This window comes from Strigops habroptila, chromosome Z, assembly GCF_004027225.2.
Source record: "Strigops habroptila isolate Jane chromosome Z, bStrHab1.2.pri, whole genome shotgun sequence".
In the NCBI taxonomy this organism is placed as follows: Eukaryota; Metazoa; Chordata; class Aves; order Psittaciformes; family Psittacidae; genus Strigops; species Strigops habroptila.
Genome location: NC_044302.2, coordinates 100,686,387 through 100,704,284, shown reverse-complemented (window position 1 = coordinate 100,704,284; position 17,898 = coordinate 100,686,387). Strand labels below are relative to the sequence as shown.

The window sequence follows — 17,898 nt, the reverse complement described above, 5'->3', positions numbered from 1 at the left end:
TTAAAAATATTTAAGTAGCACGTTTAAAGTGAAAGGTAACCAAAATATCTGATTAGTTGTACTGTATCTAGATTATACTATACCTAAATAATAACCAATATAGTGCTCAGCCTTTTCTACTTCTTGCCCTTTGGGCCCACTTTCTACCTGATTCTTCATCCAACCGGCTTTGATGATGGCTCCAAAGACTCCAAAACCTCTTTATTCCTTCTGTCCATTCAGAGTGAAGAATACAATATTTCCAGTGATGGGGCAGAAGCTGGCTGCTTTGTCTGGGCACTAGAAGTCAGTAGATATGTATGATAAAAAGCTGATAATTCTCTTCGAAACCACTCAGTGCTTAGTGGAAACTGTGATTATGTGGACCTGTTAGAATGAGTCTGTGAAGGTGCTGCGAGGGCTGGAGCAGCTCTGCTCTGGAGATAGGCTGAGAGAGCTGGGCTGGGTCAGCCTTGAGAAGAGAAGGATCCTTAAGGGGAGACCTTAGAGCAGCTCCAGTGCCTAAAGGGGCTACAAGAAACCTGGAGAGGGGCTTTGAACAAGGGCCTGTAGGGACAGGGTAAGGAGAATGGCTTTAACCTGCCAGAGGGGAGACTGAGATGAGCTCTTAGGCAGAAGTTCTTCCCTGTGAGGGTGCTGAGGCGCTGGCACAGGGTGCCCAGAGAAGCTGTGGCTGCTCCACCCCTGGCAGGGTTCAAGCCAAAGTATTCTAAGATTCTATGATTACAAAGAACAGCCAGTCACTAAAGGCAGCTAGTTACTTATTCATGAATGTTCACTGGACTGGATATTCAAGATATAAGTGTTCTGATATTCAATGTTCAATTAAGTACTGAAGTAACACAGGCAAGAATCTCTTGCCTTCTTCCAGATGCTAAGGTTACTCCCAAGCAAATAAAACCATCATGTACAACTATTGTGTTAGGCAATGAGAAATCCCATCACAGCTTAGCAGGGGAAAGTAAAGCGACCTGAATCAGCTCCAAAAATGGAAGAGTGAAATACAGGAGCTGCTTCAGTTCCATCAGACTAAATCTGGGACAAACACACAGAAGAATTAAGGATGTAACTCTCAGCTTGTTGCACAAGACCGATCATACAGAACAGAAACCTTTCCTGTAGCTTTTCACCTTATACAAATAATAACCATGAACAGTGTTGAAAATGACCATTTACAGAAAAAAAAAGTCAGTGATAGCATCAAAAGGACAACTACCTTACTAGATATGCTGGCATTTTGTTTGGAGTTTTTTTGGTCACTTATCCCCCTGCACCCCCATTTACATCAAGGAAAGTAGCGCATCTTATATTAAACCATGACAAGACAGTGGAAGAAAACTGAGACCGAAAAGGAGAGTGGCATGTAAAGAGTCAAATATTTACCTGATTTCCTGGTATTTCTTTTCATATTTCAGATCTGCTTTTAAATACAAGCGTGTTAATGAGCTTTAATGGCATGACAGAGTACACATTTGTGGACTCATTTGCAGGTGGATCTTGCAAATACAACAAAGGAACATTAAGCAGCAATAGCATGGAGTGAGCACTGGGGAATCATCCATTCCATTAACTAAAAAAAATTATAAAGCACTACAGGTCATCAAGTGATGTAAAAAGACTTCCCATGGGTGCATATTTTTATGGCAAGGAGCAAAAAGAAAAAAAGAATACATAAATCAGCTAGCTAGTCATTAAACAGCGGACTTACCCAAGCCCCCTCCCATTGATTCCCAAGCAAATCTCTACACACCAATACACACTGTGTACTGGAGTACATGCTAGTGTACATGAATACTGTATGTATTCATGTAAAATGCAAATATAAAAAGAGGAAAACCTGTTGGCCAAAAGTTCATAAATATCCATCTACTTTTCTGAATTCAGTGCAGGTGATACTTGTAATCTAAGTTTTCCAGCTACACAGCTGTAATGTCTGTTCTACAGTTATTGACTTGGGGTTTTTTTATTATTTTATTTTTCTATTTATCAAGAAAATCAATTTTTGGAGCTCCAAAATGAGTTTGGGAGGGAAGTAGAGTTTGTTTTGGTTTTGTTCACTACTTTTATTATGGTTTATGAATTCACATTAAATAGCTTAAAGTCTCCTGTGGTTACGAATAAAAAAGGTAGGAATAGCAAAAAAAAAAAAAAGATAAAGTCAGTATTGGGTAATTTTAGTTGGTTTAGATGAAGCTATACCTCCCAAATGATTAATTTATGAAAGCAATTTTCTCCCTTTATTAAAAAAGTGGCTATGATAGATCCAGGGAATGAGAAATATGCAACACTCTTGTGGTTTAAGCCCAGTCATTAACTCAGAACCACCTAGCCGCTCACTCACTCCGCTCCCCACTCCACGTAGGATGGGGAGAAGAATGGTAAGAATCTCACCCACGGGTTGAGATAAGAATAGTCCAATAACTAAAGTATAGTACAAAACTACTACTATTACCACTAATAACGATAAGGGAAATAACAAGGAGAGAGAATATAAAACTAAAAAGGGGAAGTCAAAAAAACCAACCAATAAACACAAGTGATGTGCAATACAATTGCTCACCACCAGCCAGCCGATACCCAGCTTGACCCAAGCAGCAATCTGGGCCTTCTGGGTGACTGCCCCCGGTTTCTATACTGGTCATGACATGCTGTGGGACGGAATATCCCTTTGGCTAGTTTGGGTCAGGTGTCCTATCTCTGCTTCCTCCCAGCTTCTTGTGCCCCTCCTCACTGGAAGAGCATGAGAGACTGAAAAGTCCTTGATCAGGGTAAGCACTACCGAGCAACAACTAAAACATTGGTGTGTTATCAGCACCGTTCTTAGACTAAAGTTGAAACATAGCACTGCACCAGCTACTAAGGAGAAAAATAACTGTTACAGCTGAAACCAGGACAACCACATTTTGTTTACTCTGTCCAATGCAGCATTTTCTGCGTTTTATTATAGCGGATTTTCCATGTTTATTCCATAGTTTCTTTAAAGTGATACCTCCCGGTGTCACTCTAAATGATTGATTTTCATCCTCAGTTCATTCAAATCCAAAAATACTGGTAGGCAATAGCATCTAATATTGTATTTCATAATGTGTTCACCATTCTTTGTGCACTTAAATAGATCTTATAGAATGACCAGTGGATTTATAATATTCTAAAAATCATTCAGTGTTACAGCTTCATTATTTTCCTAAGTGAGGAGTAGAATTTCTTCACACCTGGAGGATCTTAACCTTAGGTTCAACAGCTGGCCTAGCAACTAGACTTGTGTTACTTGAATATTGGGTCTAGTATTGTTTAATTTGTTCATTGATTACTTGGATGAAGTGATAGAGTGCCTCCTCTGCATGTTTGTTGAGGGTACAGAACTGGGAGGAGTGGCTGACACTCCAGAGTGCTGTGCTGTCCTTCAGAAGGATCTGGACACTCTGGAGACATGGGCAGAGAGGAGCATTTTGAAACGGAAGTTTTGAAAGTCCTGCAAGCACAGGGTCTTGAACCTGGGGAGGAATAGCCCCACACAGCAGTACAGGATGGGGGCTGACCTGCTGAGAAGCAGCTCTGCAGAGAGGGACCTGGGAGTCCTTGGTGGACAACAAGTTGCCCATGAGCCAGCAATGGGACTTTGCAGCCAAGAAGATCAATGGTGTCCCAGGCTGTGTTAGGAAGAGGTTTGCCTGCAGGTTGAGGGAGGTGATCATCCCTTTCTGCTCAGCCCTGGTGGAGGCCTCCCATGGAGTACTGTGTGCAGTTCTGGGCTTGCCAGTGCAAGAGAGACAAGCTCCTGGAGCAAGTCCAGTGAAGGGCTATGAGAATGACGAGGGGTCTGGAGCATCTCTCATGGAAGGAAAGGCTGAGGGGGCTGAGCCTGTTCAGCCTGGAGAAGAGAAGACTCCAGGAGGTTCTGATAAACGTATACAAGTGTCTGAAGGGAGGGTGTCAGGAGGATGGAACCAGACTCTTCTGCCAAGAAATACGACGAGAGGCAACAGGCATAAACTAAACCACAGGAAGTTCCACCTGAACATAAGGAAGAACTTCTTTATTGTGAGTGTGACTGAGCATTGGAACAGGTTGCCCAGAGAGGTCATGGAGTCTCCTTTCCTGGAGATATTCAAGACCTGTCTGGCCACAACCCTGAGCAATGTGCTCTAGGTGACCCTGCTTGAGCAGGGAGATTGGATTAGATGACCTCCAGTGTCTTTTCCAACCTCAACCACTCTGTAAAGTCTGGCAGTGCTGTTACAAAAACAGCAGTACGGCACAAAGTGCAGTCACAAGAAATACAAGGCTGTAATTTTTAAGTCCAGTTACCTTATTTCTTTGGAATCTCCTTGTGTTCTGCCTAGACAAGTACAAAACAAAATTTTGATTCTTATCAGCAGAATTATAAAACAGTTCATGGTTCATTTTACTCGAGATTTTTTAAATTATTCCTCTAATACTGATGAAGCAACCTGATAAAACACCACGGCACAAGCGGCACTTTCACATTCAAAGTTGAGGAACACACTCTGTCAAACACCATTTAAAAATATTTTAAAATCATTTAAAGCTCTTGAAGAAATAAGTTACTGCTTGACTAACAGGTTTTTGGGAGCATTTGGGCCAACTTTCATCTGAAGGAGAAATATGACAAATGGGTTTTGTTTATTCTCTGGTACTTGCTCAACTTATACAATTTGAGAAAGCCCCTCTTTCTTGCCTGGATATTAACCTTCAGAACAACTGGAAAGCTCTTTCCACAATAAAGAGAAGGCTAGTGAGACTGCACGTAAGCTGTCATCTAGTGACACATAACATAACACTGCATTAGAACTTTTTCATAAGATTAAGTCTTTCAGGAACTCAAAGGGCAATGCTGGCCAGCTGCACTTTTCCACTGACTTCATAAAACAGGAGATATTTTCAATTACTTTGACAAAGCATGTCCTAACTATTCTTCTAAATAACTGGTTGTTGTGTTTTATTTTTCTTTCGCCCTCCATCCTCCAAAATAACCTCTGATTTCAGCCAGGACTGAATCAGTGGCAATATATCCATGCAAGGAATGAAGTGCTGGAAGTATGAGTTAAAGAAGAAAAATTGAAAAAGAAAAGCTATTTAAAACACATTTAAATGTCCGAATGCTCCACTCATGACAAGATTTTATTGACACACAGCCCACACTGATGACTGATAGAGAACTCAGGTGAACTGGAAGTGTTCAGCGCCAGGTTGGACAGGGCTTGGAGCAACCTGGTGTAGTAGAGGGCGTCCCTGCCTATGGCAGGGGACTGGAACTGGGTGAGCCTTAAGGTCCTTTCCAACCCAAACCATTCTACGATTCTATATATTCAATGTTCTACAGTCTCTAGGCATCCGCTAGAGACTCATGATTACCAAAGCCAGGACATTGGTCTGAATGGATCTATAGCTGTGATGTAGATTATCTGCTGTTTGTTTCTTTTTTTACAAAGCTCTTGTAAATAATTTCCAGCATAATTTTCTAGTTAAAAATCATCACAGCCACACACAAAATATTCCTATCTGATCACACTGGTCTCCAAGGGGCTGGATGCTGAAGCTCAGGACTTTCTGTGTAAAGGAACCTTGGATTCCTCTTTCTATCTTCCACAGAATGACTAACATTTCAGATCAACAGTAAAGCCAGAAACTTTGAAAGACTGATGCTGCAGCAGTCTATAAATAGAGACATAAGACAGGGCAGTGTGGTTTCTATCAAATCCCACCAATTACTAGAAATACTGATAATCAGTAGTCTGTTAAATTGGGAGTTTTAATAAGATGGTGGGGAAGTAAGCAGCTCCCGCGTTCTCTCCAGCACTCTCATTTCCATTTCAGCCTGGAACACTTTTGCAGCTGGAACATCTCAGGGCTGTAAGGACCCTTAAGAAGTTCTTAGAAAAAGTGTATTTCCCCCATACATGGCAGGCTTCGTGCATAAAATTCTTGACTGATTAAAAACAGTTTTCATTCGCTACATTTTCTTTATTGAAAGCACTTTAAGACATGAAAGTGTAAAGGGACAGGCTTTTAAAGGGCAATATACTTTCAGTACCCCTGAGCAGTCTGTTCCATGCTGAGCTGACTGTTACCTTTTAGCGGTGACTGCTTTATTGACTGTTAATGCTTTAAAAAGTGTGGGGAAACCACATCCAGAGTCTTTGCTGCAAGAAATAAAGAGATATGTCCCTTACGCATAACATTGGTTTGGCAATTTCAACCTCCAAACACATAAATGTTGATGAATTGTATGTTGCCAAACAGCACAGTAAGTACTTAAAATGCTATGAACAGGCCTATAGTTTCAAAGCGACACTACCCAAGGTTAGATTGTAATTCAGGGAAACAATGTCTTCCTGCAGCATGCCTGAAACATTAAAGATCACAATCCTTCCTTTAAAATCTTGAAAGAATGAAATCTTGCTCAATGGGAAACTAAGTGAAAAGAGGATTTGTACTGTTGACATGAACACAATCTTTCACTCCTGAGGGCAGTGCAATCACACATAGCATCCTCAACTCCTTTGAATGAGAGCATCGGGCTATCCAGAAAGTCTGTTTAGCAGCAGTATCTTGTATGTCATACAACAGATCAGTATGATTCAGTTTTCAAGGGTTAGAATATTAAACACAGCTCTCCTACCCCAACCCTCATCTCTGTAGTATGAAGAAGTTTATTTGCTCTGCCAAGCAACGATTTAACACAACATACAGGAGCACGAGACCTTCATTTCTCCTCTTGCCCTCTCTTCCTTACTCTGTCATGTTTCCATCTGCCAATGCCCGGAGTCAATGACGTTGTGCCAACATTGCACACTGACTCCCTCAAAAAAAAACCCACAACCCAACACAAAAATTCTGCTCACTCAGGAATACACGTCCTTCAGAGAGCAAAATACAACTTCTGCTTGAAGAAGTTGCTGCCAATTTTAAATGTCATACACCCTATGTTCCACCTTACAATATGTATCGTTTTCACATGGTCAGAAAAGAAATAAAAACCAGAATCACCAAGGTCAGAAGGCTCCTACAGAGATCGTCCAAGTCCAGTGCCCTGCAGAAAGCAGGGGCAGCTTCCAGCAGCTTGTGGGTCTTGAGTATCTCCAAGATGGAGCCTCCATAGCCTGCCTGGGCAACCCTTGTACTAAAAATACTTTTGTTTAAACAAATATCCAGTATTTCATTTTGGGCACATTGCATCTTGTCCAGTTCACTGACTTTCCAATAACGAAATCTTGATAAGTTCTCCCAGTTTCAGCTCCCCCAAACCCAAACTTCCCACCATCACTGCAGGGATATGAGATCAGGAACTGACACACAAAGCACAGTTCTTCCTACGAAAAGCTCAAAATTACAGAGCTGGACACAGCACAGAGCACACTTACATATGTGCATTCACTTAAAAAAGAGTAATTGAAGTGATTTTATTAGTTAGTGGTTGCCAGCAACCAAGATCAAGGCCAAATAACAGCTTGAACTGGCAAAAAGTCCTACTTCACAAAGCGAGGCTCTGCAGGCTCCCCCTGAAGGCAAGACTTGGTAACAGAATGACCAATTTCTTTGCATCTGTGGGGTTCTCCATCACTTTGGGTAGGAGTCATAGCACGGGAGCACATATACTACCGATGATGTTAGGTTAAGTGACCAGAGATTCATACAGAAAAGTGGTGGGGAGGAGATAGATTAGGAAAGAGCTGAGACTCTTATTACCTGTTTTAATCTGGTACCATGAGAAAATATGGCTTTTCTAGCTGGTGAAGAAGGGTTTGGAGGAGGGGAAGTGGTCTTCAAGAAGAACCATAAGACTGAAAAAGGCACCAAGTTCATGAGGAATGCTGGCCACACCAGCTGAGAAGAGCTGCCTGGACTCCCTCCCAGTACAACTGATAAGAATTTAGGAATACACAGGATGGCAAAAAGTTGTAAAGCTCCTGGGCTGAGCTAGATTGGACTTCAGTTTTATCTCACATCCTCGTGTTGTTCAAAATGTTGTATGACAGCAAGACTAGGTAGTGCTTAGACTGGATGCCTGGAGAAAAGTGCATCTCTCTTTATTTGACAGATTTCCAAACTTTTTTTCCCCAATAATTAGACGATTGAGAACTCACTACATCCTTCTACAGACTGATGAAGAGGCAAAAGACCCCTTCAAAACTTCAGACAAACGTCCTTCACGAAGATATTTGTGAAGTCAATGAGAAGACATAAGTGTTCTCAAATCTAGTAACAAATTTCTGTTCCTTTTGCAGTATACCTACACAAGCACTTTAAAAGAAATACAAAGAGGCTGCCAATTCCAATAAGCCGTGTGCTGAGTTCTCATCTACAAAAAAGTTCCTAAACAATAAAAATTTGTACATTTAGTGCCCTACGAAAGTTTGGGAGGGGGGAGGAGGGAAGGAGGGTTGTGATCTTCAATTCATCAGAAAAGCAGTTAATTCCAAACTTCAGAGGTTTTATCTGTTTTGAAGACAATAAATATGCAGTAGATAACTCAAAGCAACAAAGAGGTGATTAGACATATTTAAACAAGAATAATACCTTGTCAGAAATAAATTACTGTCACAGAAGTGTCATATCTAGCTTTACTTCTTTTGAAGAGGGGGAAAAAAGAAAACCCAAAGCACTTGAAATGCTTTTATGTGCACTTTTTGCTCCTATTTTTTAAGAAAGCATGGTTTTACAAAGAGTATTTCCAGTAATCCAAATGGTAGGAATGTTTCCCCCTACCTGCTACCATGACCTTAGCTGTCCGACTGATGATAGCTCCAATGCCTTCTAGAGATGCTTCACACTGGTAGAGACCTTCATCTGGCTTGTGGTGCCTGGAGTGGACTATATTCTGTATCAGGAGTGATCCGTTGGCCAGCTGCTGCCTCCTTTCATCTACTGCCAGGTTTAAGAAGATGGCATCTTTCTTCCATTTAATAACTGGGGCTCCTTGATCTGAATCTGCAACGCAATTCAGCAGCACATTGCTTCCACGCATGGTGACAGCATCTGAAGGCTCAGTCAAGAACTTCAATGCTGTAAAAGCCTTAAATTGTGAACCTGAAACAGCAAAGCCATAAGACAGAAGGAGGAAATATTGGTTATACATTTCTATGGAGGAAGAAATATACTGTATTAGATACAGAAACTCAGTATAAGGATCTAACATACAACCCCCAGAGGCACCACAGACATAGCTGGCAAACATAAGAAATTAAGCTATGTTTCCCTGCAAATTGTTAATACACACAAAAAATCCCAAACACAAATCATATGTTTACCCCATCAAAATATATTCATAGATAAATTGATCTTTTATATATAAAACACAGAGATAAAGCAAAGCTAAAAATCTATACAACTGTATGAGCTGGAGATTGGCATAAAACCACCATACATCTTGAAGTTTACTTGGAGAATTGAATTGCTTACAAAGGACCTGCTCTGGCCAAATGCATTGAGATGCATTTCAGTGTGACAAGCACAGAAATAGTGTTGGGCCTCACATGCTTTCCTTCCATTTGTTTGCTAATAGCAAACACAGCAAAACTGCAGTCTGACCATCTATGAGACACAGCGCCCAAATCTCATGGCTCATCTTCCACCTCACCAGAACAATATTCTCCTCGCCACAACATTCCCCTCACTACAACTAGTCTGGCCACTGATTTCCAGTGAGATCAGACAGACCACATCGGCATGTCCTTTGTACAGGGAAGAGGCAAGGGAGATGTTGAGAGTGTTGATGCTCAAGCTGCAACCATCCCTACCACAGCACTGAAGACCTGAGCTTTTTACCTCCTGCAAGGACACAGGGGACAAATTCTTAATGCATCACTTTGGTAACAGGACACCAACTAACTCTGTGTGGTTAGGAGGCAAACTGACAGGCTGAGAGAGCTGGGCTGGTTCAGCCTGGAGAAGAGAAGGCTTCTTAAAGGGAGACCTTAGAGCAGCTCCAGTGCCTAAAGGGGCTACAGGAAACATGGAGAGGGGCTTTGGACAAGGGCCTGTAGGGACAGGACAAGGGGGAATGGCTTTAACGTGCCAGAGGGGAGACTGAGATGAGCTCTTAGGCAGAAGTTCTTCCCTGTGAGAGTGCTGAGGCGCTGGCACAGACTGTTCCCAGAGAAGCTGTGGCTGCCCCATCCCTGGCAGTGTTCAAGGCCAGGCTGGACACAGGGGCTTGGAGCAACCTGCTCTAGTGGAAGGTGTCCCTGCCTGTGACAGGGGATTGGAACTGGATGAGCTTTAAGGTCCCTTCAACCCAAACTATTCTGTGATTCTACAAAAAATCAGCCTGCAAAGGCGGAGGCAGATAGTCTCAGACCACAGCTACAATATAAGGTCTGCTATAGAGGAAAAAATACATCATTAAACTGCTTGAGAACATGGGGGTGCGGTTACACCAAAAAGCATAACTCAAAGAAACATGAAGTGGTCCTTCATGATCTCTACTGCATCAAGCATTTTCTAATAATTTACCAATGGGCAAAGCACATACGACGTGTATTTTTAGACCACAGTCTTCTCAAGTCTCAGTGGCTATGCTTGAGTGAGGAAGTTTCCACTATATCATAGTAAAATCAATGGCTTTGACACACTGCTTGCCTATCCCCCCCAGCCCAGGGTCAGCACCTCCAAGGGCTTCCTGGTTTAGGTGTCAAGGTCTGGTTCCCAGACAGACAGGCTGCTCCCCAACCTCCACCAAACTCCATGCTGGAACAGCACCACTGTTCTGTGCTCCCATGCATAGGGAATGGATTTTTCTAAAAGCTGGATGTGAATGTAAAAATGGCTTTTATTGCCTCTCCTAGGATTTTAATGAATCCTTTTACCTCATTAGAGCAAATGAAAACAAAAACTTACATGATAAAAGGATTCAAAAAACCTTTTAGTTCTAAGAAAACAATTAATTAACTCAATTTTATACCTCAAACCAAAGCTTCCTATGAATACATGTAACAGTGCATAAACAGCTACTTGGCATTTTCTTTATAGAAATTAATTTTATTGTCAAGTACTTAGTTCCACCCATACATTAATTGACATAGCTAGGTACCAGATTTTCCTTCAAAGCATATACAGAAAAAAGCGTGGCTTCAAAAAATTAATAACAGTTAGGAAAGGAGAAACAAGAGTTGGAAGATTAAATTTGAAGAGTACTTCAGACACGATAAGAACACCACCATTAGAATTTAGAATAAAATGTATTGTCTAATAACCTCAAGAAGAGTAGTCAAATTCTGATTTGTTTTTCATCTGCCTTAATGCTCTGATTTCGGTTACTTGAGGCATAACATCAGAATCAGGCCCAAAAGCTCCACGTTGGCACTTCTGCCCCAGAACATGGGTAATATTAAGGAGATATATTTACAATGTGTTTTAGAGTAGTTGCTCTAAAAACCATGAGTTCCTTTCCCTTCTCCCAAAGGCAACTGCATTCTGTTTGTAAATCGCAGCTTCTTGTTGGACATTTTATTTATGTCACCACCATTTATAACACATTTTAACACAGCTGTTTATGACAGCATGTTAATGATTATATGTGGCTATTATCACTAGTAAATAATCCACTTCTGCAGCAGAAATGGCGTTATGACAGCTTCCAGTGCAGCAAATGCAGAAGTTACAGAAGATAAACAAAGATTAACTTTCTTTTCATGCAATTACCCTTGCAGTTCAGTTGCAATTTCAGCTATTCACATCTTTTGCAAAAGGCATATTTAACCTAAATTGCTTTACTACAAGGAAGCTAACAGCTTGAATAACCTGGAAAGCATTCTGAATGTGAAGAAAATTCAAATCTTCTTGGAAACGCTATTCCTGGAGATAGAAGTAATGGTGACATCTGAAAAATGGAAGAAAAATTACCATGTATTTTCTGAAGAGATTAGTAGGTGGGATAAGAATCTAATGGCCACATTTTTGTAGAATGTAGGTGCTGAAGGAGAAAGGCAGAAGAATATTTGAAAAACCTATTAGTACCTACTTGCATATTTGAACTATTAGCTCAGTTTATAAAGCCCAGTTGCAATGCTACACCTGACAACTTTCCAGTAACTTGTCATCCTATTGAACCCTTGACTTCCACAGAATTTTCGTCCTAATTTCTACCTCAAGAAGCAAACACTAAACCCGATTCCTCTAGACCAGGTTATAAGGAGGAACAGAAATGGGTTTATCTAACACATAAACCCATTTCTGCACCTAAGAGGAATTCAATTTCACAATATAAACAGCCTCTGTTAAGGGAGAGACAAATTCCTGACATGATCAGACCAGACCACAACACATCTCCAAGCTGCCTTCTTATATGCATATATGCATAAAACTAAGGACTGTCACCTGAAGAAACAAAAGATTCATATATCAAATTAAGAAAAGCTTTAAACTTTAATTGCAATGAGAATGCAAACTCCGCTAGCACAGTTTCCGAAATGCATATTGAACGTGCTCTAACAAGGCTGAAGTAATTTTCAGCTCCTTTAGAGGACAAGTAGCTGTAAGATACAGCCCAATTACCAGAAGACTACAATACAATCTGCCTCAAAAAAAAAAAAAAAAAAAAGGTTATTTACCATTTCTTATTAATTGGTAGTTCTTCCCAGGAGGAACATAATTTCTCTGTGAAGATTTCTATATTCATTGTATATTCGCTAAGGACTTTGCATACTTATGTGTGTGCATATATATACACACACCCTGAAAAAAAATAGCCTATGAAATAATTCCCAAGACACTGCAGAAAACACAAATGAGTGCAGTTTGTCCAGCAACTTTTTTCAATGGTACATTTACCTTGAGGTCTAAGACAAGCTTAAAAAAGCATTTCCCTGTATCCCTTTTCTCCTCTATAGTATCTCTCCTGTTTGAAAATGTCAGGATTTCAGTTCATGCTCAATCCTAAACCAGACACCACCAACTGTTGCCCCAGGGTAAGGCAGCTAAGCAAATGGGCAGAACAGCCCCTACTAATGCTGCTCCTATAGATCCTATAGATCTCTACTGCCTAAAATTCCCTTGCTCTAAGAAAAAGGCCAAAGCAAAGCAAAGCTCTAGCTTATGGAAGTCTTTCCTCCTGAGGCACTCACTGCAGGGTCCTTTCTTTTTCCATATTGTCCAAAAGCAGGAAACAGAACACTCCATGCCTCCACCTCTGCCTGGGGGAAATCAAGGAGGAAATGGAGGGAAAGACCTCCAATTGAAAACCAAGGAGCCAGGAGCAGTCTTTCAGTCTCCAATCTGAGTATCAGACTTGCAAAGCAGAACCCAGCCAGCCATGTCTCCAGCTACTTACTGCACAGCTTTTTAATGTCTAAAACCTGAAAATAATGAAAAAGTTCTTTAATGTCTCTCCTAGTCCTTGGGCAGCTTCTTTGCTGTTGTACATTACAGTAAACATATCTGAAATGGCTGCCACTATAAGCTACTTTGCCATTTTTATAAGCAGAGTAGGGTACTCATTTTAAAACAGAGCTGCTGAACCTACGATTTAATCCTCACTGCAGCAGCTCAACTGAAACGGAAGTCAAGGAGGGAAGAAAACAGGAAAGCAGCCAGGCAGGAGAATGAAGAGATGAAGAGCTCTTCTAAAGCTTGCTATAGAACATGCTCATGTTTTCACTTTCCAAGTTTTGCTCTCAGTGGCAGTGGGTCTCTCCCTTTTATCTGGCATTTTTGGTCATGCCCTTAATTTTTCATATCCACCTACTTCAGAGCTCCAAGACATTGAACAGCTGAGAAAAGGCTACAGCCATTAACAGTCACCAAGATGTGGAGAATGCACTCGTTCACATTTACACTGAGCACCGGCTTGATATTCCCCAGGATGGTTTGCAAAAACCAACCTACGCTCATAGCGGTTAATGCTTTTTTTTATCCTCTGCACCACCACAAGGGCATCCTTGCCTTCCCTGTGACTTGCTTCCAGGCTCTTTACCTCTCAGAGGCTTTAAAAATCAGAACAAGAGAGGGCAGTACAGTTAGAGGTGCTCCATCTGTTTCAGTAAATACTTTCACCTTTTATATGCACGCTCAGACCTGTCACTTAAGGTCCAGCGTGCTCATGTTTGACAAAAACAGACTTAAGGACACTAAGAGCCCTGCAAATATGGGGCTGCTGAAACTGATGGGTCCAGGGCAGCTTAGTGCTTTCTCTTTCCTCTCTCTACAGAGAGCACAGAACAGCTACAAATACAGATTTATGAGATCTATGGCTTCACTACAAACTTGAATAGAAGCATTGCGAAGATTAAATACTTCCTACACAAAGCTACAGTGTCAGCTATTCTGAGCACATCTGTGTCAAAGAAGTCTGTAGCACTGCTTGGAGATCTGAAGCTCCAAGGTCAAGGAGAGTGCCCTTAGCAATAGCCCACGCATCCATAAACCGAATAAAGAAGAAAACTTGAAGCTGAAGGACCCCATCCTTGGTCCCTTGCTGCTTTAGCAACCAGGACATTACCCTATGTGATGACCCACTTTGTGATACAGGAATAAAACTAATGGGCTTCTCACCCTGACAGGTAACATCAGAGGAACTTCAAGGTTATCGTTCTCTAGGCCACAGAAGAAATTAACATTTAAAAGATCATCTCTGATGTGCTTCTTAATCAGTCCCTTGCTTTGAATCCCCCACTTTCTGTTCCAGTTTTATGAAATGCAATCTTCCAGGGTGGGATTTTTTTTTCTTCCCCTTCATGTTCTGCATCAGTTGCTTCTATTATAGAGAGGGAAGAGATGTCACAGTCACAAAAGCATTTCACTGGGCCACCCCTGGAGCTTTCCTCTTTTTCAAATAAACATTAAGAAATAAGACTTTTGCACACAGACCATTTGAAATCTGTGAATGCGGAAATGCCCCCCAGTCTAGCTGGCATTTGGTAGTGGAGGTCTGTAGCTGAACTAAGTCTATTACAATGAAGTGTATTTATGGACACTCAGAGTATATGTTTTCTCAGAGGATTTTTTTCCCCTTCATCTACAGAGCTTGCATAAATTAGCTTAATAGCCAGGCTAATAAGATTTATTTACATGCTTAGGTAATGCAGAATATACAGCAAAACTTGATAGTTTTATCTGTTTGCACAAAATACATTAATATGAAGCTTAATATATATTAAAAGGAGAACTCTTGTTTTAATGTTTTTATTATAACTTATGATGTGCCTTCTGGGGTGCTAAATATTTCATTTCAGTTCTATAAAATTTTGAAAATCTAGCCGTATGCCTGCATTTGATGTTCAGATGTGGAAATAAAAATTCCTGCTCCAAGAAATGTACAATGCAACACACAAGTGTGTGGTATGTGGAAGCATTGCTCAATTTTTACATAAAAATGAGCATATACTTTTGATCAGGACTTCATCACGACATTCCAAATTGCTGATTTTTAAAATGGTACTATCACAGGATTTTGGACAGTATTGAGGTGAAAGCACTTGAAACAACAACTCCATTATAACCATTCCATATTCATTGAATCATTAGGAACATGTAGCGACTGGCTGTCAGATTTTCACTCGAAAGCTTTAGTGATTTATCGAAAGCTTTTAGGTGATTTATCACTAAGGGTGGTGCCTCCACACCACAGTACCCCACTGCTTATATCCAGAGTGCTCAAAACATCCATTACAAAGAAATTTTGTGCTCATAACTGATGAGCATCACGTAGAAAAAGGACTTTATCAGAGCCACATCTGAGACTACTGAGCAGATCCATCATTGCATGTGACGCACATTCAAGCTGCCCCTCTAGTGTCAGATCACAGTCACATTAAGAAAAACCCCAACAGTAAATAAACCTCTTCTCAAACCAAACAAGTGGAGTTTCATGGGTAGTTCTCACCAAAGAAAGAATGACTCACCCTCATGGAACACATGGGTTCGTCACATCACTTTACACACTCCGTGCTCAGATTTAGTCTGGCTGTAGATGTTAAACTAACTCTGATGCGATAAGAAAGATGAGAACACATACAAAGGCAGAAGATCCTTTCCACTAGCCCTCTTACCACTGAGGTCTCCAAAAGCACTATGAATTGATTGGACCTGCTTGACTTCTTTCCCAGCAAAAATATTTGGGATAGCCCTCTAATTCAGAAAACAGCCCAATGGCTGACCCACGCTGATAGCTGAGGACGGTGCAGTGAAAGGGGCACTCTGTCCCTTCCTCCAGCCCCAGCCATACACATTGGGACTTCTGCCACTTAAAAGTTCTAGCAAACAGGAAAACACCAAGACCCAGCTTGACCTGCCAGCACTGAAAAGAAAACCACTTGGATCAGATTACTTGTAACTGAACCATAAAACACAAGGCAGAGGGCAAGAGCACAACCGTTTGGAGCACCTCTGCGCTGGAGACAGGCTGAGAGAGCTGGGCTGGGTCAGCCTGGAGAAGAGAAGGCTCCTTAAGGGGACACCTTAGAGCAGCTCCAGTGCCTAAAGGGGCTCCAGGAAACCTGGAGAGGGGCTTTGGACAAGGGCCTGTAGGGACAGGACAAGGGCAATGGCTTTAACCTGCCAGAGGGGAGATTGAGATGAGCTCTTAGGCAGAAGCTCTTCCCTGTGAGGGTGCTGAGACGCTGGCACAGACTTTTCCCAGAGAAGCTGTGGCTGCCCCATCCCTGGCAGTGTTCAAGGCCAGGTTGGACACAGGGGCTTGGAGCAACCTGCTCTAGTGGAAGGCGTCCCTGCCCGTGGCAGGGGGTTGCAACTGCTTTGTGCTCCCTTCCAACCCAAACTATTCCATGATTCTATAAGTCAGCCAAGTGTGGCCCAATAGAAGAGGGCTGAAAAGTCAAATCCGTCCTGACAGTTACAGTATGTCAAAAGCCATCTACCAACACCATCTGTCTCATCTCAGAGATCCTACAGCACAACCTTCTCATTTAGTAAGTTATGAACGAAATATTCCTATGCTGAATCTTCAAAGCTCCAGCCTTCTTCTGACAGTGTTTCAGTCTGCTGCATCCCATAGATGCATTTCACACTTCAGACCAGCAGAAGAAAATCCAGAATAGACACCCCAGAGATGCCTGGCTACATACATGGGACTAAATAAATTAGAGCAAAGAGAAGTGATTTTGGGGTACATAACTGTAGAGGCAGAAAACAAAACAAAATAAATCCATCTAAATTATTAGATTGTGTTATTATTAGATTGAATCATCTAGAGAAAAAAAAAAATAAAAAACAAATGGGGAGGGTTTGAGGGGATCAGAGAAGAGCAGTAAGCCACACCAAGCATGAGAAGGAAGAGAAAATTCCCCAGAGCTGTGGTGAAAGAACAGCTGAGAAACAGGGAGAAAGAAAGAAAAGAAAAGAAAAAGGAAAAGAAAAAGAAATAGAAAAAGAAATCAATCCAGCAGTGAATCCAAGCCAAGCAGAAAAGGGCTAGGAGGGGAGAGTTGAGCGGAATGTAAGCAGCAAAGTGCCCAGAGATCTGGCCAGATGCAGTTTTTTACCGGCCAGTGTGGAAAAAGGCAGATTGCAAGAAGGAGACATAAGGCAACAGAACAGACATCCGTTGCTTAGATGAAAGGGCAAAGGAAGGCAATAGCTGGAGAGGGCAAGGACATGGGAACCTATGTAGAAGAGAAAGAAGTCAGGTGAGAGAAAGAATAGAGAGGACGATGCAAAGACAATGAAGAGCAAGAGATACTGAGTTAAAACATCAAAAGAACACATCAGATGCTGAAAAAGGAAATCCCTTGGAAAAGCTCTAAGCTAGAGAAAGGTAGAGAAGCAAAAACAAAGCCAGAACTTCCAGTTTGATTTTTTTTTTTTTTTTTTTTTTTTTTTTTGAAATGGTGATGCATTTAAGGGGGGAAAAGAGCAGAGAAAGGAGCAAGAGCGAAGAGGACTGGGAAAAACAAAACACAAACCCCAACCTCCATGAATGAG

At 41.4% G+C, this 17,898-nt stretch overlaps 1 protein-coding gene across 1 annotated transcript in view; it reads right to left on the bottom strand.

Moving 5' to 3' along the window:
• The window catches only part of DCC (DCC netrin 1 receptor), a 594,156-nt gene that overhangs the window by 369,469 nt on the left and 206,789 nt on the right, over positions 1-17,898 (bottom strand). The window contains exon 2 of the mRNA XM_030470251.2: positions 8,731-9,051. Coding sequence (XP_030326111.1) covers positions 8,731-9,051 — 321 coding nt within the window. The remainder of the gene's footprint in view (positions 1-8,730; positions 9,052-17,898) is intronic.